We start from the raw sequence: 25,507 nt of genomic DNA on the forward strand, positions 1-25,507 counted from the left end.
CAAATGTCCTCTGCAAATGTATGCCTGCAAATCAAAGCAAGTGTAAACAATTGTCCAATTACACACAATGTGTATACATACGCGACAAATCACAAGTGTAATGCCCAATTACATGCTCCAATCTGAAAATCCCCAATTTTTATGCACTCCAATCGCTTCAATGTGCATCTAATTGGCCAATTTTCAAAAAAGCCCCAAATTTTTGCAAATGTAAGAGGTTCAATTTGCCAATTTTGACCTCAATTTTGAAAACCCCCAAATTTTTGCAAATGAAAGAGGTTCAATTTGCTGATTTTGACCTCAATTTTGAAAACCCCCAAATTGCAGGCAAAGCAAAATGCCCAATTTTTTCAAATTTTCCTGAAATTGAGAAATCCCCTTTTCCTTTCAATCTGACTTGCACAGAAGTGTCTGCAAAATCTATATATGACCTGCATTGAAATGGCTGCAGAATTTTACGTGAGCAGAATTTTGCGTAAATTTGTATATTTCTACCTGTAGTACAGTCAGTTGGGAGCGTTGCTGGCCACGGGAGGCACTGGTCATGTAGAGGCGTTCGAGCAGCAGCAGTTTGACGCTTTTGTCGACGGGCAACAGCCAGGCAGAAGTGAAAGTGGAGCGCATACAGCCAAATACGCTTGACGGGCGTTGGAGGGAGCCAGCAGGTTGTGGGCAGGTGTCGGGCCAGTCAAAGGCGGGCCCAGGTGCAGGTGTCGGGGCCCAGCCAGAGGCGCCAGCCAGAGGCCGGGCGAGCATCAGGCAGAAGCAGCACGGCGCTGGAGTCGGCTAGTCGAGCAGGCGGGAGCCGGTAACGGCAGGTGCTGGAGTCGCTGGCGGCAAACAAAGGCGCCGAGGCAGTCGTGGGCTAGCACGGAGGGCGCAGGGAGCGCTGGGCGCGAACAGAGGCACAAGGTGCCTGGAGTCGTTGGCGCAGGACGGCCGGAGCAGGAACGGCGACGGGTGCCGGCTCTGGGCGGGCGGAGCAGCAGAGGTGCGACCGTGGGGGGCGACGTGAGCAGCAGCGCCGCCGAGTCAGGGGCGGAGGTGGTCGCCTGCGCACTACTGCCGCCGGTTGGGCTGAGCGCCGGTGGCCCCATGTGCAGTAGAAGAGCTGGCGCGGTGGTGAGCAGAGGAGCGAAAGTGGCGGCGCTGGGCGGCGGCGGCTGGGCGGCGAAAACCAGTGAACGCCCTAGAGCTTAGAATTGGACGGAATTTGGCCGGTTTTTCTGCAGATTCCCCACAGGCACTACTCCAGGGTCAGCCCCTTGCTCTGATACCAAATGTTGGGTGTTGGACTCACACACTCACACACACAAACCTGTACATTAGGGTTAGGTGCAGGGTTGAGAAGCTCACACACAGAAATGAGAGAGAGAGAGAGAGAGCCAAAAGTGTGGTATCCACAAAATGCAAGTCAACTCTTGCATGTGTGCCACATCCATATAATATAGAAGTACAAAATATTATATGTTGTCCTTTCACGCTTGATGTCCAAGGGGAAAAACCACATGGGAAAAAGTGCCCTTGGTTAAGCCCTGTTCACACATAGCACTACCATAAGTGAGCATATGCCTACAGCGCGTGATGCCCAGCCAGGAAGAGATGTGCAGATTTTATTGGAATTTTCCAGCATTTAATGCTGATTTATCATCGTGGGACAATTTGTTGCTGGCCGCTTGGTTATATACTGGCCGATTGCTGTTGTGGAGAAGTATAAATAGGTGACCCATAGATCAATTGTGTTATCTCATATTTCACCAAGAGCCAAGGCAAGAAAGGGCCAGACAAGCCAAGGAGTTGCTAAAGCAAAGGGGTGAAGGATTGCAGGTCAAGGGCAAAGATTTCTCAGCCAAGAAAGGTCAAGATTTCTGTATTTTCTTTTCAGATTTACATCATTCTAATAAAGCGAATACACCATCCGTGGTGGGGGTCCTACAGAGGGTATTTGGGACCCAATACTGTGTCCTCTCCATCTCTCCATCTCTCTCTCTCTCTCTATTTTCTGCACATCTTCATTCAGTTTTGTGCATTAATTCCGTCGCGAAAAGTGTGCTGATTTCTGAGCATTGAAGTTACCGATCTTCTCCGAAGCTTTCGCATGTTACATGGTATCAGAGCTCAAGGTTGCTTGAAGCTTTGGAGACGGTGAGAGCTTGTAGGGCTGCTGTGTTTGGTGCTGATTGGAGAGTGTTCGGGCTGTACGGGACATGGAGAAGTAGGTAGAAGGCAGGCGTCATTACTGGATCGCCACCTTGCAAGAAAGTGCAGCCTCTCCTTCAATTTTTTTTTGCCCACCCACCCTCTCTTCACAAGACCACGTGAACCCTCGAGATGGTAGATTTGCTCAAGATTGGTTCCACATCTAGGAGCTGAGAGGGGGTGTTAGCATTCATCTCCTGTATGTACCATACTAAACCATAGGGAGTGAGAGCCTGTGATGTGGGTGTGCTCGCCCGCGGGAGGAGTCCGTGATTTTGTCCTTTTTTTCCTAGTTTCGTAGGCTTGTGTGGAGGGTTGTTTTTTCTCTCTTTGGTCGGCCTGTAGGAGGCGGCTAGCCTGGAGGGGCCCGACTAGGGGTTGGTCGACTTGGTCGTGGGGCCCATGTTGGGGCTGCCAGTTCTATTTATACAGGCCGATTGGTTGCCCCATCCTATATATATAGGGGCACCATGCCCCCTTGACATATTGTACCGGATAGTGTATATACCAGAGTTTCACAACGCATCTCTTTCCTAGCACTTCTGTGTTTTCTGTTCTTAGTTTTCAGTCTCATTTTCGCAGCACATTCTGACAAACAGATGTTTCTTCTGTCACAATGCGGGGCATTGTAAGAAAGATTGTACCAAGTGGGAGGCTATACAAGCCTCCAAGACCTCTACCTCCATAGTAGCCACCGCCATAGCTGCAACATCACCTTCCACATCGGTCACCAATGCCATCCAACTCTTCCTCGCCTTAAATGCAGTACCCATAGTATTATTTGACGATAAGCAGGAGGGTGAGGTTGAGGAGCAAAAGAAAGCCCTCATTCGTGCTTATGGCACAGCGAAGGGACAACAATTCACTGTCCTCTTTGATACGGGCAGCTTTGAGGATGCCATTTCTTCTCCGTTGGCTAGGAAGATGAGTTGTACACTTGGACCCCATCATCTAGATGTAGACGGGTTCACTCCCGGTTAGGCTCAACAGTTCGCTTTCATGGTTCAAAAGGTCACATTTTAGCGAGACTTCACTGTCTCACCTCTTTGGGGTGTGATATGATTCTCGGCATTCAGTGGTTTAGGGATTATGCACTCATTCGTGATTGGAGGCAGGACACTTTCACTATTGTTGATGGTGTTTTTGAGCTTGTTTTGACTCACGGGGATAGGAGCATTCCAGGTATTACACTCATCTCACACATGCAGGCCCAACGAGCTATTTGGTAAGGAGCCGAGTGCGCTTTGATTTATGTCCGTAGCTAGCAGTCTGTTGTCTAGTTAGCAAACACTTTGAAGCAAAAGCTGGATGGTCTCCTAGCACAGTTTCAATTTGGCCTCCACTAGTTCCTCCTTTAAGGCTGAAATCTCAGCCTCTTGCCTGGATGTTCTCTCTTCGAGCTCTTGGATTTTGTCAAATCCCTTCTCGAGTTTGGAGAGGCGGTTTATGATTGCGGTAACGGAAGAGTCGACCATCTTCTTGTTTTCTTTGATAATTGTGCTGAGCTTGTCCTCCACCTTCACGAGCTCCTCTTTAACTCCGGTCTTGGCCATGACTTTTTGTAGTACTTCCCACAGCCAATGGACTGGAATTTAATCCACGACACCTGCGCAGCGCGAAACAGCAGCAGGAGGGGGGTCCAGCAGTAGGGCAATGGCGGGGCTGCGTGTGCAGGCGGGGGCAGGAGGTGCAGCAAAAGGGGGGGGGGAGAGGGAGGCGGGGGCTGAGAGGACAGGCGGGAGAGAGAGAGAAGAGGAGGCGAGGGGCTGGCAGGTAGGAGGAGGGGGGGCGCAGGGGCTGGCGGGCAGAGAGGGCAGGAGGCGCAGCAAAGAGGGGGGGGAAGGGGGGGGTAGCGGGCAGGGGGGTATGCGCAGCAGAGAGCGCGAGGGGCTGGCGGGCAGGAGGAGGGGAGGTGCAGAGAGAGAGAGAGGGCAGGGGGGCTGGTGGGAGAGAGGGCGGGAGGGAGGGCTGGTGCAGAGGGGGCTGGCGCAGGGAGGGCTGGCGGGAGAGAAAGAAAGAAAGAAAGAAAGATTTTATTAACGTCTTCCAAAAGACCGAACTCGGCCTATGAGTTACATAATAAATGGAAATGCTAGGAACTAAAAATGAAAAGCTAAAAGCTGGTACTAGGACTGAGAGCGTATAGCTCTCTACCCTCATCCTAACATATCCGTCATCGGGAGCTGCTGCATGGTGCTCAGCGTGGTGTAGCTTGATTTTTTGGCAGTATTGATATGAGCATGAGCATGAAGGAACTTTTAATAAACATTTTTTACCAATCTCCTGTGCATTCAAAAGACATGTCTATAAGCACGCTTGGACATTTAAGTTGCAATCTGTTTCTGAGACGAGGTTTATCTTTGTTGGATTGACAGGGGAAATATGGTGGATGCCTTCCGGATGCATATTATGCAAACCAAAGATCTTGGCACTTGTCCTGTAAGGCAGATTGGTGGCTGCTCATTTTTGTACATGCGAATCAGCAATGTTTACATTGTTATTGTTGTTAGCAGTAATGCGAATGCGGCATGTGCGTTAAAATTTGTGGTAGAGGTATGCTCATCAGATCCATAACACTTTTTCTTCAAACATATTCTTTTTTTGTGCTATATATATTATCTAGTTATTATTGACATAATGTGTCCAGCGGGTTTAGGCTGGTGAATATTGAACCCAGGTCTTTACCTGAGAGCGCAACCCTTCACATTTCTTTACTATGATAAGTGAATACCACTGGGGTTTTGATATGCAGGCAGTGGCTCTCTTCAAGTCATATTTTGGTGGTGCGTTTGACGAAGATGCAATTCGAAATAATTTTGTGCTCATATATGAGCTACTGGATGGTATGGTAGTAAAGGTTGCCAATGCTCATGTCTGTAGAGTTGTTGGGTGATTTTTTCTATGATCCATGTTTTCTTGTGAGCTTGACACATGCTTCCAAAATGTACTTGAAGCAAGCTTTGGCGGTGTTGGAAAACCCTTATGTATGCAGAAATCATGGATTTTGGTTACCCACAGAATCTGTCTCCTGAAATTTTGAAGCTTTACATTACACAAGAAGGTGTCCGCTCTCCTTTCTCTTCAAAGGTATGGTATTGCTGCAGCTTGTGAAAGTGGAATGCTTTTTTCTGGTGAAAGCAACGGCTTCTGAGTGGAAGCTGATAATTTTGTTTTAAGCTCATGCATCACCTTTACCACCCTATGTTTTTCAGCCGCAAGACTCGAGACCTCCAGCAAATGCAACTCTTCAAGTAACTGGAGCTGTGGGTTGGCGCAGAGAAGGCCTTGTCTACAAGAAGAATGAGGTGCGTTTGCCTTATACCGTACCCTTGTCACTGCTTCTTTGGATGGTTTGAAGTGCATAGTTATGGAACTGCCATCTTATTTTGTCATTTTGTTCTGCAGGTCTTCCTTGATATTGTAGAGAGTGTAAACTTACTCATGTCTTCAAAAGGTATTGATTTCTAATATATGAGCGTTCATTGTGTCCATATGATGTGCATGCTTGTGTGCCCTTCACATGCAAACATGGGACTTGGTGTCATGCTGTCCTCCTTGGGATTTGTTTGTAAATCTATACAGGCCTTAGCACATTGTACACCTGGGAGTGGCTGGGAAATCTCATGGGCAGGAGGAAAATGGTGTGGCAGGCAAGCAGGGTGCCAAAGGGATATGCTTTGTCAGGTATTGAATGGAAACTTGGCCAGCTGGCCAATTGCTAGTGGCAGCCACATGTGTTGGCTGACCATTGCTCTGGTAGGTAGTTAGATAAACCTGATCAAGTGACTAAGAAGTAGGCTTGGTCTGTGTAGGCGGCCGCACGCCCGGGGGTGGGGGGGCTGGTTGGGGACCTAAAGGCTCCCACCCCCTCTCAATTGACCATATTGCCTTTCTGCTCCACCAAGCAGCCGAGTCTCCTCCTTGTTTTTTAACATCCAGCCTGTGTCTTCACAGTCCTGTAATCTAAGCGCCTTACTTTGTGGAGCGCATCACTAAGGAATTCTCAACCATTTGCCTTACTAAACTCCACAGAAACTTAACATTTTCACATGAATTTGTTTATCTTGATACCTCGATTTCAGGTTGTATCTACTCACCATATCTTTTGTGCTCTTCAGGTACAGTTTTGAGGTGCGATGTAACTGGAAAAATCCTCATGAAATGCTTTCTATCGGGCATGCCAGACTTGAAACTTGGTTTGAATGATAAGATAGGACTTGAGAAGGAATCACAACTCAAAGCACGTCCCACAAGGAGGTATCAAGTGGTGTGTTTTGGTTGCTTAAAAATGCAGGTGACTGCAACACGTTTGAGTCCAAGCTTCAGTTTACATGCTGTTTTTCTGATGATGTTTGCAGTGGCAAAACCATTGAGCTGGATGATGTTACTTTTCATCAATGTGTGAACCTCACTCGATTCAATTCTGAGAAGACAGTCAGCTTTGTTCCACCTGATGGAGAATTTGAACTCATGAAGTAAGTCTGCAGTGTAGCGCACTAAAAATACCCTCACATGGACACACGAGATCATGGATATATGAATAGTACATTTGAGGATTGGATCTCACTACTACAAGCTGACTTTCGCAACTGTTTGAATTTAGCATATGAAAGAGAATGTATTCTCTTTCCCATCCAATCTGTCAAGGTGTATGCATATCTTCACTCCTCATATTCTTAAGCATCCATCTTCAAACTGCAAGAACTACTATCAGCACCAACTGGGGCCTCAAATACCAGGGTCCTTTCATTACAAGCATGATGCTTCTTACCTTTACTATTACTTCCTCAACAGGGTCAAGGGCCTCAGAAAGTACGACATTTTTACGAACACCTTTCAAAGAAATAACAACAAAGGCCTCCATATATTCTTCACCTTCTAAGTTTGTCCCAACAGCTGTGTCACCCTGCTACTGCAATGTGCTGCTAGATAGTTCCATGTCCAGCTTGGCCATACACAGAGTGCACAAACAAAGGAAATTTTGGACAAAAGCAGGGAGGAGCATTGGCACTTGTTTTGGGGCAAAGGCTACTTGAGCTGTGGCATTTGTTGCAATCTTTCTTGCATCATCTCTTGCACCTGGAGATTTTCACTGCTGTTTGTGATACTTTCTGGCTAGAAATCGTCACTTCCTTGGACAAACCCTGTCCTTGGAGCTATTTGTGACCTGCTTCGAGTATTACGATTCCACATGTGAACCTTGTTCCTCATGACTGATGTTGCAGCAACTTTTCACTCTGACTTGCAATTTGATCTTTTTTGTGGTTCACATGTGGCAGCTTTCTGCATCCTGTTTCCAGGCTCTCTTCCCTGCCTTAATGTTTCAATTTCAGAGTATCTTGACATGTACCAGGCATTAATGATGTTTTATAAAAAGCAGGGATTTTGATTAGATATAACTGGCTTGCCTGGTGTTCTGATCATATCAAGCTGAGTCTGGAAAAAGTATGAGTGGAAACCCTTCTGTCCCATTCTGTTGGAGGTGGCGGCTTAGTTGACACAGCAGTAGGACTTGGATTGTATGGCAGATCTCCTGGTGGCCTTGGACCTGTAGGCAGGGAATGTGGTCTACCAGTGACCATGATGTTTTGAGAGCTTCTGCAGCTTTTGGTATTGAGTGAATTTTCTGGAACAAAAAGAGGATGGCAGTCCGGTAAGCAGTGACACTGAAGACATGTGTTGTATGCAGCATCGGCTGCCAACAGGTGGTTGGCCAACCACACATCCATTGCAAGGCTCTTGTGGGCTGTCAACCAGCAGCTGGGTCAGGGGTGACGGTCCCATAGGCACCTCCAAATCTTGCAAAGAATCTGTGCCATGCACAATGCAAGCCTTTTAGTTGACTGCCTGGTAGGACTCTAGGTTTGATGCCTTGGCTGGAAGTGGCATGTCAATCACACTACGTAGTAAAAGAAGGAATGCCAGGGGGATCTAAATGGGCCAAGGATTTGCGCCAATCCCAATCCTGGGATCCCACTGAGAACACAAGGCAAGGGTCAGTTCTTCAGTAGCCAAAGAAGTGAGGTGGTATCTTCAGCCATGAAGACCAGGGCACATAAGGTCCTCAACGCTGGTTTCTTGCATGGGGAGTAACTTTCCATGTGAGCCAACAGTGAACACAAAAAGGGCAGCTCATTGAGAAGGCCACCAAACTCTGGTAAGTGCCAAGGATGATGTCCATGCAGAGAGAGGACCAGCTCCTCCCACGCTGTGTACTCACTCCTAGTGATTGTATCCAAGTCTCCTCCCTGCCTGTCTCTGGCTCCTCTAGCATGTTAAAATCTCCACCTTTGCACCAAAAATCAGCCTTGGGAAGAACTTGTCTCACCTGGCCCAGAACTCAGTCCGCCCCGCGACCCTGTAAACCCAGTGGGGCGTGCTATGACAGATTCCACCATGTATCCAAGAAATAGAAAAATAGAGAGGGAGACAGTAGAGCTTAGAGAACTTTGCACAGGACACACAGGGAATGCTTATAAATTCCCCTTTCGGAATTTATTTAGGAACAATACACGGGCTCGCAAGCTAGGATCAATACATCAGGGGGATCCCGTGTGTAAGGTATAGAAGGGGCCGCTGTAAACAAGCCAGGTGCCAACTGCTGAGCCCCTGTGGGCGACCACTGGAAAGTCGAGATCCTGCGGGCCTGTCGACTAGCCCAGAGCCGAGCCCAAAAATCCTCCAGGAACTCCTGTGAGAGTCCCTGTAGCCGCCAATGCCCCGCTGCAGCTGGAGAGACCATCCTCCTAGCCGTCAAAATATGCCGCCCCAGCCGAACTGTATACTGGAAAAAGGTGATCTCTGTGGCCTCAAGGGATGCATAAGGATCATGCCACTCGTACTCCCCAGGGTCCCACTGTAGCCGGGCCAAGGGGCGCGCTGCATATGCCCATATGCGCCAATCCGGGAGCACATCTGCAGGGTCGGGGTCAATATGCCACTTCCGGGAAGCGGCGGCCACTACCCGTATCCTCTGAAAGGTGCACTCTGCAACCAAAGGCGACTCCTCCTCCACTCTCTGAAGTCTGCCCTCATCCTGAATCTCATAGTAGAGGCGTCTGCCATCCTCAGTGCAAGCTCTGACAACAATCAGGATCTCCAACTGTGTAAAGGCTCCCATCCACCGTGGGGCCACTGGCTCGAAAGGCGTGAACCACTCCTCTGTGAGTGCCTCCTGAATATCATCCCTCATAATCAACCCCCCTTTGAAGTGACTCAGCCTCACCACGTGGATCTCCTCTGGGAGACTGCAGAAGGCTTGCCAGTCTCCAAAGCTACGTGCTGGGTCTGTCGCTAAAGGTCCCCAGGCTAGACGAGGCCGAGAACCCAGCATATGACCTTGCTCTGTGCGAACCGCTGGGCTCCAGATGAGCGGCTGTCTGGCCCGCTCCTCAACACAAGGAGGTCGCTGAGAGAGCCCCGGTCTCAGCAGCTCCCAAGCTCTCAGGATGCTCAAAGCAAATCTGTCCTCCCATCCTCTACTGAGGCCTGTCCTCCTCATCTCTATGAAGATCCAGCGAATCTCTGGTGCCCAAGTGCCCCCTGCTGGGGGAGCCCGAGCCTGCAGCCGTTGCAAGAGAAGCTCTTTCCAAGGCTCAGCGCCTGGAAGCAGCCCCCGAACAATAAGCTTCCCCAATAAGGCTCTACTCTGATCGACTGGATCTATAATGCCCAAGCCTCCCTGAGCCAGCGGAAGTGTAATAACTGCCCATGCAACCTTTGCGCGGGCTGGCTGACCGTCCCGCCCAGACCAAAGAAAGTTCCTGATCAACCTCTGTACCTGGCTGATGCAAGAGCTCGAGAAGATCCAGCAAGACGTAATGTACCACATGGTTGCTAACAGCACCTGATTTGCCACCACCACCCTCCCAGCCAAGGATAGTCGAGCTGTACTCCAATACAAAAGCTTCTTCCGAATGCTCAGAAGAAGCGGGGCAATCTGCTGCTCAGGTGACAAATCTAGTCCAATCTGGCATCCCAAATACCGCACTGCTGTGCTAGGAGGAATCCATCTAAAACCGGGGTCCGGGCTCCATGCCGGAGTGGGAGCACTACTGATCCAAAAGGCCACTGTCTTGCGCCAATTGATCAATGCTCCCGAAGCTGCACTAAAAACCTGGAGCGACTGCACTGCCCGAAGAAGATTGGCCTCTTGGCCATGCAAAAATAAGCCCGTGTCGTCTGCAAACTCAGTATCGAGCAGGTCCTCCCCCTGGACTGGGAGCTGGAGTCCTCTCAAACCAACCTCCTCTGCCGTCAAATACATGCTCATAGCCTCCGCAAAGAAGAGAAAGAGAAAAGGGGCGAGGGGACACCCCTGACGGACTGATCTGGTCAACTCAAAACTTGGCCCCCGTACTCCTGCAATCAACACCTGGCTACGAGCTGTGGAATACAGAGCCGCCACCCCTCTGATCCATCCTGGCTCAAAGCCCAGGCGAAGCATAGTGCCCTCTAAGAAACCCCAATCAACTCTATCGTATGCCTTCTCAAAATCGAGAAGCATCACAACCAAGTCCTCGCCAAGAAATCTCGCTCGGGCCGTCGCCTCCCAGAAAGTAAAGATGTTGTCAAGGATACTGCGCTCCTTGACGAATCCTGTCTGGGTAGCATGAATCAACTCCCCCAGGAAGGGCTGGATACTCAAACTCAAGGCCTTTGCTGAGACCTTGTAGACAGTATTGAGGATCGTAATAGGCCTCCAATGCCGAATATCATCTGATACTCCCTCCCCCTTGGGGATAAGAAAGATCAAGCCCTCTGAAAAGCTCTGTGGCATCACCCCAGTGTCCAAAACATACTGAAAGCCCCTGCGGAGGCCTGGCCCCAAAAGGTCCCAATAGCGCATAAAAAAGGCCGGCGTCAGTCCGTCCTCCCCTGGGCAACTATGTCGCGGCAGGACCCTCAAGGCCTCGGCAAGCTCAATCTCTGAAAGAGGCGCACCAAGAACTGTACGCATACGATCTGTGACCCTCCTCTACACATGGGCCCACACAGTCTGTCTGCAAGCATCTCGATCCTCAGTGGTGGCTGGCTCCGCTGAAAGTAGGTCTCTATAGAATGCAGTGGCAATGGCTCTGATCTCCCCGGACTTAGTAGCTACCGATCCATTCGGTCTACCAAGCTGACGGACTCCTGCTCGAGCATGGCGGGGTCCAGTGATCTCAAAAAACTCCCCAGTCACTCTATCACCAAGCTGCGTCCACTGAGAGGCCTGACGACGATAGTAAAACTCATGTCTCTGCTCCTCTGCCTCTCTAACCTCCTGGCGTGCCTGGCTCAGCTGTGACGCCACCCACTCACATGCAAGCTGCTGCTCCTGGAGGCGCTGTAGCGAAGCAAGGCCGCATCTCAGCCGATGCTCTCGCTCGCGAATCTCTCCCAGCCGTGTCAAAGCTGCAGCGTGCAAAAAAGAGCTAAGCTCGATGAGTCCGTGGGCACACTGGCCTGCTGCATCCTGGTCAGAGCACTGACTATCATGCCAAATCCTCTCAATGTCCTCAGCAAGACTGGGATTTGTAAGTACCCTCTCTGGGATCCTCAACTGCAAGCTGGGCTCCCGTGTCCTCTCCTCCAATGTCAAGATAACTGGCGAATGATCTGAAAATGAGGTGCCAGCAAGAATGCCCACGGAGCCCCCTCGCTCCCCTAACCAGTCGCCCACATAAAAGCGATCAATCCGTGATAGATTAGTCCCTCCATGCCGGCGATCCGACCGAGAGAAACTAAGACTGTCCTGAGAGCGGGAGAAGGCCCCATGCTGCCATGCATCAGTGATCCTCAGTGACATGCAAAACCGGTCCCAAGCTGCAAGCTCCGTGCCGTGCACTGTAACATGACTGCCTCCCACCCTATCGGCCGGGTCCTCAAGCATGTTGAAGTCCCCCCCGACACACCAATGTGCGGCCTCTGGCAATGCATCCGTAACCTGGGTCCAGAACTTTGCTCTGGCACTAGCATGATTGGGCGCATAGACGTTGAGCACGCCCAATAGCTCATCATGCATCCTCAGAATGACATACTGTGCTCTACCAGGCACAATGATCCCTCGATCCACAATGGCCTGCCGCCATACATCTGCAATGACCATGCATTCTCCTCCCTGTCCACCCAAAGGACCAAACCCTGCAGACCAAAAGGTGTCCCATCTACCAGTCATCACCGAACCATATCTCCGGATCCTGCTCTCACCCAAGTGGTGCTCCTGCATCATCAAAATATCAATGCTGCCACCAACCAGGCATCTCTGAAGCTCCTGCCTCAAGCAACCACGATAGTGTATAAAATGTGCTCCGCCAAGGCCCTGTACATTCCATGAGATGATCCTCATGGATGACCTGCTGAGGTGGATGCTGTCTCAGCCGTACGGCGGGCCTTCGCAAGCGGCTTGGATGGAGAGTAGTCCCCATTTGAGCGGCTGCGAATCTGCCCACCCGGTGTACTGCAAGAATCACGGATCAGGCGCCAGTGTGGCTGTGGCCCATGGCGACTGCCTCCCGCTCTGACAGAGCAACCTCGTGTATACATACATATCCAGGGTCACGTGCTAAGTCTGCCACTATGCGAACGACCAAATGTCGAATCCCTGAGGCATCCACACTCCCAGGATCCAAAAAAAAAGGAGCCAACTCCCATAGTCGGCCTATCACATCTGTCACCTCCAGATCGCTCACATGATGAGAAAACTCAACTGCCTGAGTCTTCAAAGTGCTAAGAGCGAGCTCTAGAGTCCACTCCCGGTCGCAAGGGCCACATAGAGGGAATGAGAAGGCCACCGCTGAATCAAGTGCCTCCTCCCCCCGCGGGCCGGAGGTATCACTACATGAACTCGGATGGGTGCTGGCTCATGGGGGCCCTCTGCTCCAAAAAGTCGTGTGAAGGCGTAATCAAAAGCCTCCGAGCGTTGTCTAATGCCGAGGCGACTTAGCCGACTGTGGATAGATGATATCCGTGAAGCCCGAATCGGCATGGTAGGTGTGCTCGAGCGAGGTCGGTGATCAGCGCCCTCCGGACTGCAGGTGAACGCCAGGGGACTGCCAGGGCCTCTCGGGAAGGTGAGGCGGGCGGGGGGGGAGGAGGGGGGGGGGGCGAGGGGGGTGGAGAGGGAGCCGCTGCCGAAACCGGAGCGGGGACGGGAGGAGGCGAAGGTGGAAGCGGGGCGGTGGGAGGGGACGGGGGTGGGGGGGGTGAAGGAGGGGGTGCTGGCATCTCCTGGTCCTCAGTCGTCCCCGCAGGGGTCTCCTCTTGGAGGGGAGCAAAGCTGTTCCTCACGGGAACCCAGTGAGGCTGAGACTGTGGCTGCTGCTGCAGCGGTCTCTGAGCGTGCTGCTGCGGTTGTCTCCCTCGGCGGCGCCCTTGTCCAGGCTGCCACTGCGAGGTCTCTGTGGCCTGAGCAGGTGTCCCGGAGGCAGCCTGCCGAGCCGCATCTGTGGGCGGGCCATCAGGGGCCTGCTGCTGTGGTGGGGGTCGGGGTCTCCTGCGAGGGCAGGCCTTGGCCAGATGACCGACCTGCCTGCAAATGAAGCACTGGTTCGGGAGTCCCGAGAACTCCACTCTCTAATCAATCCATCCCCCCCCTATCCTAGGTAGCTGAATGACCTTAGGAAGGGAGGAGATGTCAGACACCAAAACTCTGACCGATGGTAGCCCAGCTGCTCTGGCCACCACTGAAGCTGCTGTGGGGCCAGTCTCTAGTACCGAACCCACCAATGCTCCTATCCTAGAGAGGAGCGGAAGATACTCCCGGCGGAGTCCAGGGAAGCAAACTGTAACATGAAAAAGGCGCTCTCCCTGCTCAGCCGCCGCTGCTGGGTCAAAGCCATGTTGCCAAGGTCTGAAGAAAGCCCGAGCACCCCTAATGTCAAGGGGACTCATGGCAAGGACCTTGGCCACGCTCTGGGCGGTCTCGAACTCGATCTGGTAATGTCCACGGCCCAGTAGCTGGGCGTCCAGGATCTTGCCCACATCTGCAAGAAGGCGGGCCTGGAGAAGATCCCGGATCTCCCCTCTGCTGGGGCGAGTGCCGACTATACGGCAGATGGTGGAATGAGCTTGGAGGCGTTCCACCTCTGCGGTGAGGCTCGCTTCCTCTTTTGGCGAAAGAGAAAGCCTGACGGGGGCGTCCTCAGGGGCGCGCGAGGGGGCTGCGGATGAGTCCCTCTGAGGCGGGGCGGGAGGAGCCTCCATCAGAGTCTGAAGCTATGGCGAAGGCGAGGCGAAAGCGGAGATCCTGCAAGAACCGAGCTGCACACAGAGAGGCGGAAGACGAAGGCCGGAGAAAAAGGAAAGAACCCCCCAGGGGGCGGAAGTCAGCAAGAAAAAGGAGGGGGGAGTGAAGCTGCGAAGGAGAAACCCTGGGGGGGGGGGGGGGGGGGGGGGGGGGGGGCTGCGCGCAAGAGGGGAGGGGCGGAGAAAGAACTGGCGGAGGGGGGAGGGCGGGGCGCTGCAGAGTAGAGGTGGGGCGCGAAAGAAGGGGGGGGGGCGCGAAGGCGAGGAGGGGCGGCGGGCAATGCAGCGAGGGAGGGGGGCGCAGCAGCGAAGGCAGGCGGGGGGGGGGGGGGGGGGGGGCAAAAGGGAAGGGCGGCGGGCAGAGCAGCGATGGAGGGGGCGCAGAAGCGAAGGCAGGTGGGGGGGACAAGGGGAGGCGCGAGGAAAGGGGGGGGCGTGAGGAGAGAGCAAGCAGGTATGCAGGCAGCGCGAGCAGGGAGGGGGGCGGGAGGTTCAGCGAGCCCTGATGCACTTTTCTGGGGTCATGCATGTTTTATACCCGAGGGGAATCTTGCTTTTTGCCCAAAAGCTAGCCATGCTTTTGTTTTTCTTTTTGCTTTGCTTTCCTCTTTTTCACTTTATGTAAATAAAATTATTCAAATAAAGCCAGCTTTTCCCAAGTGCTTTTGTGCTTTTTTATCCGGCTTTAGGGCCTTGCTTTTCGGCCGTAGAGTTGCTTTTTGAAAAGGAGCTTTTGCTTTTTGGTCCTGCTCAATCCCCTCTTGCTATTGATGCTCTTGGCTCACGGTCAACTCAGTTTGACTTTTTGCTTTTCTATGTGCAAACCTTATGGCCCCTGTCTCCATGCCTTCTTCCACCAGTCCAATGTCTTAGCAAGGGTTCCATCATGTGAATAGTACTAGGAAGACAAAATAGTTACATTGTCTTTGATGGTTTTTCTTCATGACCTTTCACATGTATTAGATAAAAGAAATTTATACTTACCACCTGCAAAAATTAGATAGAATGTAGTCAATAAATTCGCGCCTACTGGGTATCCCAGATGCTGGCCAGGTAGCCTGGAGCTCAGTGGACTATCACATGTCATAAATCCAAGGATTGTCCATGCATCAAAAACAGCACACGAAGTCAAAGAAATTCAAACATACATCAGTAGGCAATGCATATGTAAACATCTTTCTTTTCATAGATTGTCATGCCATGGTCGAGTATTTGGTCTCATCGAAAACCGCTCTTGAGCTATATGGCTTCCCAAGGAAACCGCTTAGTCAATCATAACCACTCATATGGGCTATCTGGTCATTATGACCGGCCGAGTGTTCATCAATACAGTCATCTGGGCCATTTTGGTCTCTCGGACCCACCCGATTGTCAAATAGTTATGTGGGCTATCTGGTCGTGCTGACCGCCTGACTATCAAATCCAACACAATTATGTGGGCCATTTGGTCACTATGACCGCTTGATTATGAAATCCAAGGCATCTGGTGTAACGGTCGCCCAATGGGTCATCTGGCATCACTACCACCCAAACATAAATCTTGCTCCTTGGGTCATCTGGTATGCAACCGAGCCAAACTAGAGCATGTCCAATTAACCATTAAATAAGAAAAATAATGATCAATTACATTCCAATTCTGGGGGTGGTCCTATATATGGTTTCAATAAACTGACATGGAAGGCATTATGTATCCTCCAATGGTCTGGAAGGTCGAGCCGATAACATACATCGTTGATCTTCTTTGTAATCTGAAAAGATCCATAATTCCTAGGAGCAAGCTTTGGGTCCTTGTGCTCCTTGACTTCAGACTTCCTAAGTCTTGCTTTCTCGAATCTCAACAAGACCCTATTCCCTTCTTCAAATTAGACCTTCCTTCTACGGTTATCCGGAGCTTTCTTTTGCTTGGCTTGAGATGTCTCAATAGCCTTTCGAACTTGTGCAAAAGCTATATCCAAGTCTCCAACAAACTCATTTGCATGAAAGATCTTGTAGCATGCTCTAAGCTAGGACCGTGTAAAACAACGGGGCCTTTTCTTTAAACCTGAGTATAGCAATCGTTTAAAACAGCATACATGAAACTGAAAATAGATGTAGAGTCGACACCAGATGGGGTCCCGAATTACCCACTGAAGGGCCCCCCCTGCAAGCAGAAGGATTTGCTTTATTTCTTCTTCTGGAGAATTGTAAACAAGCTGAACTGTGTCCACAAGATTACGCGGACAAACTGACTGACTGACCGCCAAACGGAAGGACAAAGCGACCAAACACTGGGCAGAACTGTGCACAGGCACAAGCCTATCATAGTCCGGTAAGCCAGTGTAGGGATCTTTATGGAAACAGGACCAATGTTGCCACCAATTGACTGACCGCCAAACGCAAGGACAAAGCGACCAAACACTGGGCAGAGGCTTGTGCCTGTGCATACTTTCAGCCTACTTGTGCTCTCAACCCAAGGCAAAGAAGCTCAGTCTCTTCAAGAGTTTTAAGCACACCCTCCCTCAATCTTGGGCCGATGTATTACTATCAAAGATAGCTTCATAGTCCCCTAAAGCTTATGCACAGTTATCATAGTCCGATAAGCCAGTGTAGGGATCTGTATGCAAACGGGACCAATGTTGCCACCAAGTGACTGCATCACCCGTGAGGTGTGGAGCCGCTAGAGGAACTTTGTCCTGGGTTTCTGTGATCTAAGAGGAAAGTGGGCAACAAACTGGTGAATAAACGGAGTCACAACCGAATGGTCACACTTGCCATCGTACTTGGTGAAGTTCGGTGAGGCACGGATAACTGTTGTCGAGGCTATGGTTGGGGTTGTGGAGGATTGAGAAGGGTGGAAAGAAGTTACTAGAGTCCGAAGTGTCTGTTAGAACTGTTTCCTCAAGTCTTCTTTGGCATGTGGCTTTCTCTGCCAGCTGTTCGGCTAGTCTTGCTTCACAGTCTTGCTCTTCCTTTTCAGTCATCCAACGACACCATTGTTCGGCAGCATTTGGCTTCTCTTTATAATAGGGTATCACCCATGAAGAGGATTTCCTTGGAAGTACAGATACGGGTTATGAATCCTGCAAAGTCATCGATGATGCGGGGGCACATTAACAAGTTGCAGGCTCTTTAGTAGGAAGTTCTTCAGGCTGGGAAGGAGATATCATCAGAGGATATGGCCATCACATTGCTGTTGCATTTGCCTTCTCAGTACTTACCTTTCTACTCTTCTTTGATTACCAGTGGCAGGCTCAGCACCATCACATGGGAGAAGCTTGTGCCCATGGTCTTGGACCAGGAGGAAAGATTTACAAACCCTCCTTAGGGCGGAGGTTCGGAGGCCTTAACTGGCCAACGGTCAAAAGGCCGTAATAACAACAACAAGGGCAAAGGGAAGGCTTCATCGAAGAAGTCTTTTGAGAAGAAGCCTGACATAGATCGAGAGAAAGTGAAGGCCGAGAGGTCTTGCAATGATTGTGGCGAGAAAGGTCACTATTGGAGGAAGTGTCCTAAGCGGACTGGGAAGAGTGGTGATTCTTCAGCTTCAGCTGCAAAGACTCCAGGCTTTTGTGCACTTAGAGAAAGTGAAGGCCGAGAGGTCTTGCAATGATTGTGGCGAGAAAGGTCACTATTGGAGGAAGTGTCCTATGTTGGGGTAAAGGCGTTATGCCCACCCTTATAGTGTGTACAAGCCCATAAGTTATAGTACATAGTACACTTAGTACTTTTAATGTACTAAGTGCACTATGTGTACTAGTGCAATATACATGTGTGATAGGGGAGTCACACACTCATGCTTTTCATGAGTTGACTTATCCCCACAACTCTCTCTCTCTCTCCCTTGCTTCTCTGTGTATGTCTCCCATGAATGAACTCTAAACCCTAATTGCTGTTTTCTCCCCATCAACTGGTATCATATGTGAAACTCAGTGCTATGGACAGCCCACAGTCAGATAGAGACAGGGCTGATATGGCCAAGATTCCGTATGCTTCAGCTTGTGGCAGTCTCATGTATGCCATGGTTGCTACTAGGCCGGACATTGCATTTGCAGTGGGAGTGGTTTCTAGATACATGGCCAACCCTGGCAAGAAGCATTGGGAAGCAGTGAAAGGTGTCATGAGATACCTGAAGGGCACACAGGATTTGTGCATTTGCTTTGGCAAACAGGATGCATTAGTGCATGGTTACACGGATTCGGATTATGCCGGTCATCCAGATAACCGGAAGTCTACTACCGGTTATGTATTTACATTCACAGGAGGTGCTGTGTCATGGATATCCAGGATGCAGAAGTGCACTGCCTTATCTACTACAGAGGCCGAGTATATTGCAGCCACAGAGGCTTGCAAGGAGGCATTATGGCTATCTCGGTTAGTGGTTGATTTGGGCTATACAGGGGATATTCCATTGTTGCATTGTGACAGTCAGAGTGCCATCCAGTTGGCAAAGAACCCCGTCTTTCATGCAAAGACGAAGCATGTGGATGTGAAGTATCACTTCATCAGAGAGGTGATAGAGAACAAGCAAATTCAGCTTGTTAAGATTCATACGGATGACAACCCGGCTGATTTGTTGACAAAGAGTTTGCCTCCGGAGCGGTTTGCTCATTGCAGACACTTGATGGGCATTGGATGAGGCCATTTTCAGCCTTGATATGGCCTTGTATATTATCATGTACATGCTGATTTTTTTCTTTTCCTTTACTTAAGGGCACTTTGCCTTTAAGTGGGAGGTTGTTGGGGTAAAGGCGTTATGCCCACCCTTATAGTGTGTACAAGCCCATAAGTTATAGTACATAGTACACTTAGTACTTTTAATGTACTAAGTGCACTATGTGTACTAGTGCAATATACATGTGTGATAGGGGAGTCACACACTCATGCTTTTCATGAGTTGACTTATCCCCACAACTCTCTCTCTCTCTCCCTTGCTTCTCTGTGTATGTCTCCCATGAATGAACTCTAAACCCTAATTGCTGTTTTCTCCCCATCATCCTAAGCGGACTGGGAAGAGTGGTGATTCTTCAGCTTCAGCTGCAAAGACTCCAGCCTTTGTGCACTTAGAGATGATGGACTCAGATGCTTCATCGTCTTCGAGCAAGGAGGCAGTTGGCTTCACCGCAAAGGATACTCGGGAGTGGATTTTTGACAGTGGTGGTTCCAGGCACATGACTCCTTCCCGTGACTTGTTTTTGGATTTGAAACGGCAGTTAGGTCGCATTTTCATTGGCGACAATTCCACAATTCCAATACACAGTGAGGGCCGGATGGAGTTCATTCCCGACGGCAAGGGGGGTAAGCATTCCTCTCGTGTTCTTTACGTCCCAGCACTTGGTTTTCATCTATTGTCAGTGCATGAGGTTTGCAAGACTGGCTTCCGGGTGGAATTTGAGGAGCAATCCGTGTTGGGTTTTATGCTGTGTATGCACCCAGAGGAGTGCTAGTGATCATCAGTAGATTACTGGGGCACTTTTTACTTCAGTTAGTGGAGGTTTTTTCCCCCAGTTTAGTTCAGTTTCACTTATATGCAGTTTATAAGTGTTTTGGTCCACCCGGCACATTTTATGGCCGGACATGTGAACACTTATCTTTAGGGTCACTATTATGTGGCTATTGTACTTCACTTTTTGCTCATCATGCAATAGACTAAAGTCGTGTTCTCTCTGTTGGTTTTCCACGCATGCTTGCAGCATCTCCAAACCCTAACCCTAACACCTTCATTGCCTTCATTTGGTATCAGAGCTTCGTTGGTTTGCCCTTGCCCTGCCCGTACTTGGTATCACTACCTTTCATACTGCACAGCTCCGTACAGTGTACCTGCACCAGTCCGTACACACCTGCGTAAGACAGTACTGCTTCGTACATCTGTGCTTCCGTACAAGTCAGCGCCGCCTTCAGTACCCGTACTGTACCTGCAGCGCACGTGTACCAGCTTCGAACGACTGCGCCTGTCAGCGCTTGTACCTGATACGTACATCTGTACCTGCAGCGCACGTGTACCAGCTTCGAACGACTGCGCCTGTCAGCACCTGTACCTGCTACGTACGTCTGTACCTGCAGCGCACGTGTACCAGTTCGAACTGCAGTGGTCGACTGTATTAAGTCGACTGTAACTGTACCCGTGGTACCTGCCTGCAGTGTACTTGCATAACCCGACTGTACCTGTCTGCAGTGTACCTTCACAGTACCTGCAAAGAATATGCCAGCAGTCGCCTTCAGCACTGAAAGTACAACTCGACTGTACCTGCACAGTACTTGCTGTACCTGCATAAGTATCACAATCTGATCAATCAATCTGTGGTAAGCATTAAATATTCTGTTTTTGGGCAATACTATTTTCTCTGAAAATATACAGGCACAACAGGCAGATTTTCTAGCAAAGAACTATACAGGTTTTTTGCACAGTTTTGCGTGCAGCAAATTTGGGCATTTTGGCATTGTGTACGCCATTTGCTGCTCTACTCAGTCATTGGTGCATTGAGCTGCACATTCAGAGGATTGAGAGTGCAGGCATATTTGGGTGAACTGTATTCAGTGGAGTACAGTTATTATCAGGGTTTCTGCTATTGGGTTTTTTGGTAAACAGGTACAACATTGTGCGTAAGCATAATGGCAAATCAACAGCAAAGTGATGTATTCACATATTTGTCTAAGGAAGACAAATTGGATGGCACGAACTACTCCTTGTGGAGTTTTATGTTGAAAAATGTGCTTGTGGCAAAAGGTCTTTGGGATTTTGTTAGTGGTGATGAACCACGTCCAGGTCCATTGGCTCCAGAGACTCCTCCCCAAGGGGGTGCTCGTGGACGAGGACAACAGGTACAGGCTCCAGGACAGCCATTGCCTGTTCAAAGAACAAATGCTCAAAAGACATGGGATGCCAGGGATGCACAAGCTTTGTCACTCATTGCATTGTCAGTACAGAGGTCCATTATACCTCATATTCGTTCAGCTGGCTCTTCACAGAATGCATGGGTGACTTTGGAGCAGATGTATGCTGCTCGTAATGAGGCTAGGATCTCATTTTTGAAAAGAGAGTTGGAAAATCAGAAAATGAATGAAGGAGATGATATGTCTAGCCACTTAAACAAGCTGCAGGATTTGAGAGAACAACTCATCAATGTGGATGAGATTATTCTTGAGACACAGCTTGTGTCCACCATCTTGCACTCTTTGCCAAGATCTTACTTGGCTTTTCATACCTCTTTGAACCTCAGCATGAGGAATGCTGTTGAACCCCTCAAGTATCAGGAACTTGTTGCTCTCTTACTACAAGAGGAGCAAATGAGGAAGAATATGAATATGAACACAAATGCTGAACAAGCATTTACTACAGGTCAAAAGGGGAAAGGAAAAACTCAGCCAAAGAGTGTAAATCAAAATTCAGGTGATGGTGGTTCTTCACAGGATACCAAGAAAAGTGATGGACAGCCCAAGAAGAAGGGCAAATGTCATTACTGTAAGAAGCCAGGTCACTAAATCACGGAATGTAGGAAGAGGATTGCCAAAGAGAAGGCAAAGGAAGCTGGGATGTCTGTTAATGATGCTTCTAAAGCTCCTCCAGAGACTGCTTCTTTTGTTGAGGACAGGGATTACTGTTTTTATACATGCAGCTATGATGCCTCGTGGTCTTCACAGGCACTTAGTTTGACAGAGCATGCATGTACTTGGTATTTTGATAGTGGTGCCTCAAAGCATATCACATCTCGCAGGGATTTGTTTAGTCATGTTGGCCCTGCCCCTGTTGGCAAAACTGTTCAGTGTGCCAACAATGCTTCATATCCAGTTCGTGGCATTGGGGAGATTCAGCTCACAGCCATTGATGGCTCCATTCTCCGCCTTACAGATGCCTTATATGTACCAGGTATAAAGAAGAATTTGTTGTCCATTTCTTCTTTAGCACATTGTGGTATGCAAGTCCACTTTGATGATGATAAATGCATGGTCAGAGACAAAGCTAATGCCTTGACCTTGATGCTTACTTGTACATTATGTCATGGACTTTATCAGTTGGATGCATTTCAGCCAGTGGATCAGTCTGCCTATAATGCATTCACTCTTACTCCAGCTATGGTTGATGCGGAGTTATGGTATGCTCGCATGGGGCATGTAAACTTTGGTAGTCTTATGCTTATGCAGCGACATAACATGTTTACAGATCTACCTCTCATGGAGAAGCCTCCAGATCACATTTGTGAAGGATGTATTTTGGGAAAAATGCACAGGTTTTCCTTCCCACGTGATCAGGCTCTAAGAGCAACTGCAAAGTTGCAACTTATACATAGTGATCTTTGTGGTCCCATGCAGACGAAATCATTAGGTGGTTGCTTCTATTTTGCAACATTTATTGATGACTTCTCTCGTATATGCTGGGTCTATCCTTTGACACAGAAATCACAGGTATATGATGCATTTTTGGCCTTTGTAGCACTTGCTGAGACAGAGTCAGGATGCAAGGTGAAGACTCTCCGTTCTGACCGAGGGGGGGAATATATGTCACATATGCTGAATTCCTTTCTTGGGAGTAGAGGTATAAAACATCAGTATACTACTCCTTACACTCCACAGCAGAATGGGGTTGCAGAAAGGAAGAATCGGTCACTCATGGAGATGGCCAGATGTATGCTAAAGGCAAAAAGGCTACCACATATCTTTTGGGTGGAAGCAGTCATGTGTGCTTGTCATATTTTGAATCGATGTCCCACAAAGGCATTGGTTTCTATTACTCCTTTTGAGGCTTGGCATGGCCGCAAGCCTTCTGTATCACATTTTCGTATCTTTGGGTGTCTTGCATATGCACACATACCCAAAGAGTTGAGGAGGAAGCTGGATGATAAAGCCACAAAATGCATTTTTGTTGGGTATAGCCGTGAGAGCAAGGGCTACAGGTTATATGACCCACTATCCAGGAAGATATTCACTAGTCGGGATGTGATTTTTGATGAAAAATCAGAAATATCCATGGCTGGTTATGAGGCAAATCAGGCTGAAAATGATGTGTTTGAAGGTCTACTACCCATGGAGTTTCATTCCACAGTTGGTGATCCAACTCATGAGGGTACAGGACAGCCAGCAAATGATGTAGGTGGTGCAGAAATTCAGCAGCCAAATGAGCCAGAAGCTGAACCAAATATGGGGCAGCAAGCACCACAGGTCAGACATATACCTAGATGGTATTTGAGGACATTACAGGACAGCCATTTAGAGGGTCCTCTTGCTGGTCGTACTCGTAGGGAGACAAGGACCAATGAGCATGCACACATCATGGATTTGAATCTGGTTATGGCAGCCAGTTTACAGGATGATGATGAGCCTGATTCATTTGTGGATGCACGAGATAATGTGCATTGGAACAAAGCCATGCAGGATGAGCTTGATTCTATTAAAAGGAATCAAACATGGGATTTGGTTGATCTGCCCAAAGGCAAGAAAGCAATTGGTACTAAATGGGTCTATAAGTTGAAAAGACATGCAGATGGATCCATTGACAGGTACAAAGCCCGTCTAGTTGCAAAGGGCTATGCACAGAAGAAGGGCATTGATTATGAGGAGACATTTGCTCCTACATCCCGTATGTCGACACTTAGGTGTGTCATTGCATTGGCTGCACATCGTGGTTGGGTTGTTCACCAGTTGGACATAAAGACTGCATTTCTACATGGGGACCTCGAGGAGGAAGTTTATGTATTTCAGCCCATGGGTTTTGCAGAACATGGTCATGAGGGGAAAGTTTGCAGGCTGAAAAAGGCCTTGTATGGTTTGAAACAAGCTCCACGAGCTTGGTATGCAAAAATAGATGCTTTTCTACTCACTCAGGGATTTGTGAACAGTCCATCAGAGGCCACTCTGTATGTAAAGAAAGAAGAGACAGATCTGCTGGTCATCAGTCTTTATGTGGATGATCTCTTGCTCATGGGATCAAATGATGACAAAATTGCAGCTTTTAAGGAGATACTGCAACAGACATTTGACATGTCTGACTTGGGCCTTGTACATTACTATTTGGGCATACAGTTTGTGCAGGATAACAGAGGCATTGGGTTGTTGCAATCACGCTATGTTGCTAAACTTCTGGAGAAGTTTAAATTTCAGGATTGCAAGCCTATTAGTACTCCTATGGAGCCTGGGATGAAACTGTCACTACAAGATGACAGTGTTTCCTTTGATGCCACTACATATGCTCAGGCTGTTGGGTGCCTTATTCACTTGTGTAATACAAGGCCAGATATTCAGTATGCAGTCTCTCAGTTGAGCAGATTTATGCACAGCCCGCGGTTGTCACATTGGCAAGCTGTGAAGCGTGTATTCCTTTATTTGCAGGGTACCTTGTCTCTTGGATTGCTTTATCCTGAGGGGGGTGACATGCAGTTATACGCTTACAGTGATTCAGATTGGGCTGGTGATTTTGATACCAGACATTCCACTAGTGGAAATTGTTTCTTTCTTGGCTCTTCATGCATTTCTTGGCTAAGCAAGAAACAGACCACAGTGGCCACTTCGTCTTGTGAGGCAGAGTACAGAGCAGCCTACACTACTACTGTTGAGTGTGTTTGGCTGCGTCGTCTCATGACTGATATGGATATTTCAGTGGAGGAGCCTACATCTATCTATACTGATAGTCAGAGTGCCATTGCTGTGGCCAGGAATCCTGTGTTTCATGCTCGCACGAAACACATTGAGATTCACTATCATTTTGTTCGGGAGAGACTCCAGGCAGGAGATATCAGTCTGATCTACTGTCCTACAGATCAGAATGTGGCAGACATCTTCACCAAGGCATTACCACGTCCGAAATTTGAAGCATTCCGCAATGCTTTGAATTTGTTTCCTTTTGGTGGATGATGTACAGTGATCACATATCACTCCAGGGGGGTTTGTTGGGTTTTATGCTGTGTATGCACCCAGAGGAGTGCTAGTGATCATCAGTAGATTACTGGGACACTTTTTACTTCAGTTAGTGGAGGTTTTTTCCCCCAGTTTAGTTCAGTTTCACTTATATGCAGTTTATAAGTGTTTTGGTCCACCCGGCACATTTTATGGCCGGACATGTGAACACTTATCTTTAGGGTCACTATTATGTGGCTATTGTACTTCACTTTTT

At 49.0% G+C, this 25,507-nt stretch overlaps 1 protein-coding gene across 1 annotated transcript in view; it reads left to right on the top strand.

Moving 5' to 3' along the window:
* Window positions 1–25,507, top strand: part of LOC147610454 (AP-2 complex subunit mu) — a 64,210-nt gene that overhangs the window by 33,412 nt on the left and 5,291 nt on the right. The window contains exons 2-8 of the mRNA XM_086785983.1: window positions 4,575–4,752; window positions 4,952–5,042; window positions 5,192–5,286; window positions 5,412–5,504; window positions 5,605–5,653; window positions 6,318–6,456; window positions 6,558–6,674. Coding sequence (XP_086642109.1) covers window positions 4,575–4,752; window positions 4,952–5,042; window positions 5,192–5,286; window positions 5,412–5,504; window positions 5,605–5,653; window positions 6,318–6,456; window positions 6,558–6,674 — 762 coding nt within the window. The remainder of the gene's footprint in view (window positions 1–4,574; window positions 4,753–4,951; window positions 5,043–5,191; window positions 5,287–5,411; window positions 5,505–5,604; window positions 5,654–6,317; window positions 6,457–6,557; window positions 6,675–25,507) is intronic.

The sequence above is a fragment of the Cibotium barometz genome, chromosome 49, assembly GCF_041138505.1.
Source record: "Cibotium barometz isolate CiBa-2024 chromosome 49, ASM4113850v1, whole genome shotgun sequence".
Lineage (NCBI taxonomy): Eukaryota > Viridiplantae > Streptophyta > Polypodiopsida > Cyatheales > Cibotiaceae > Cibotium > Cibotium barometz.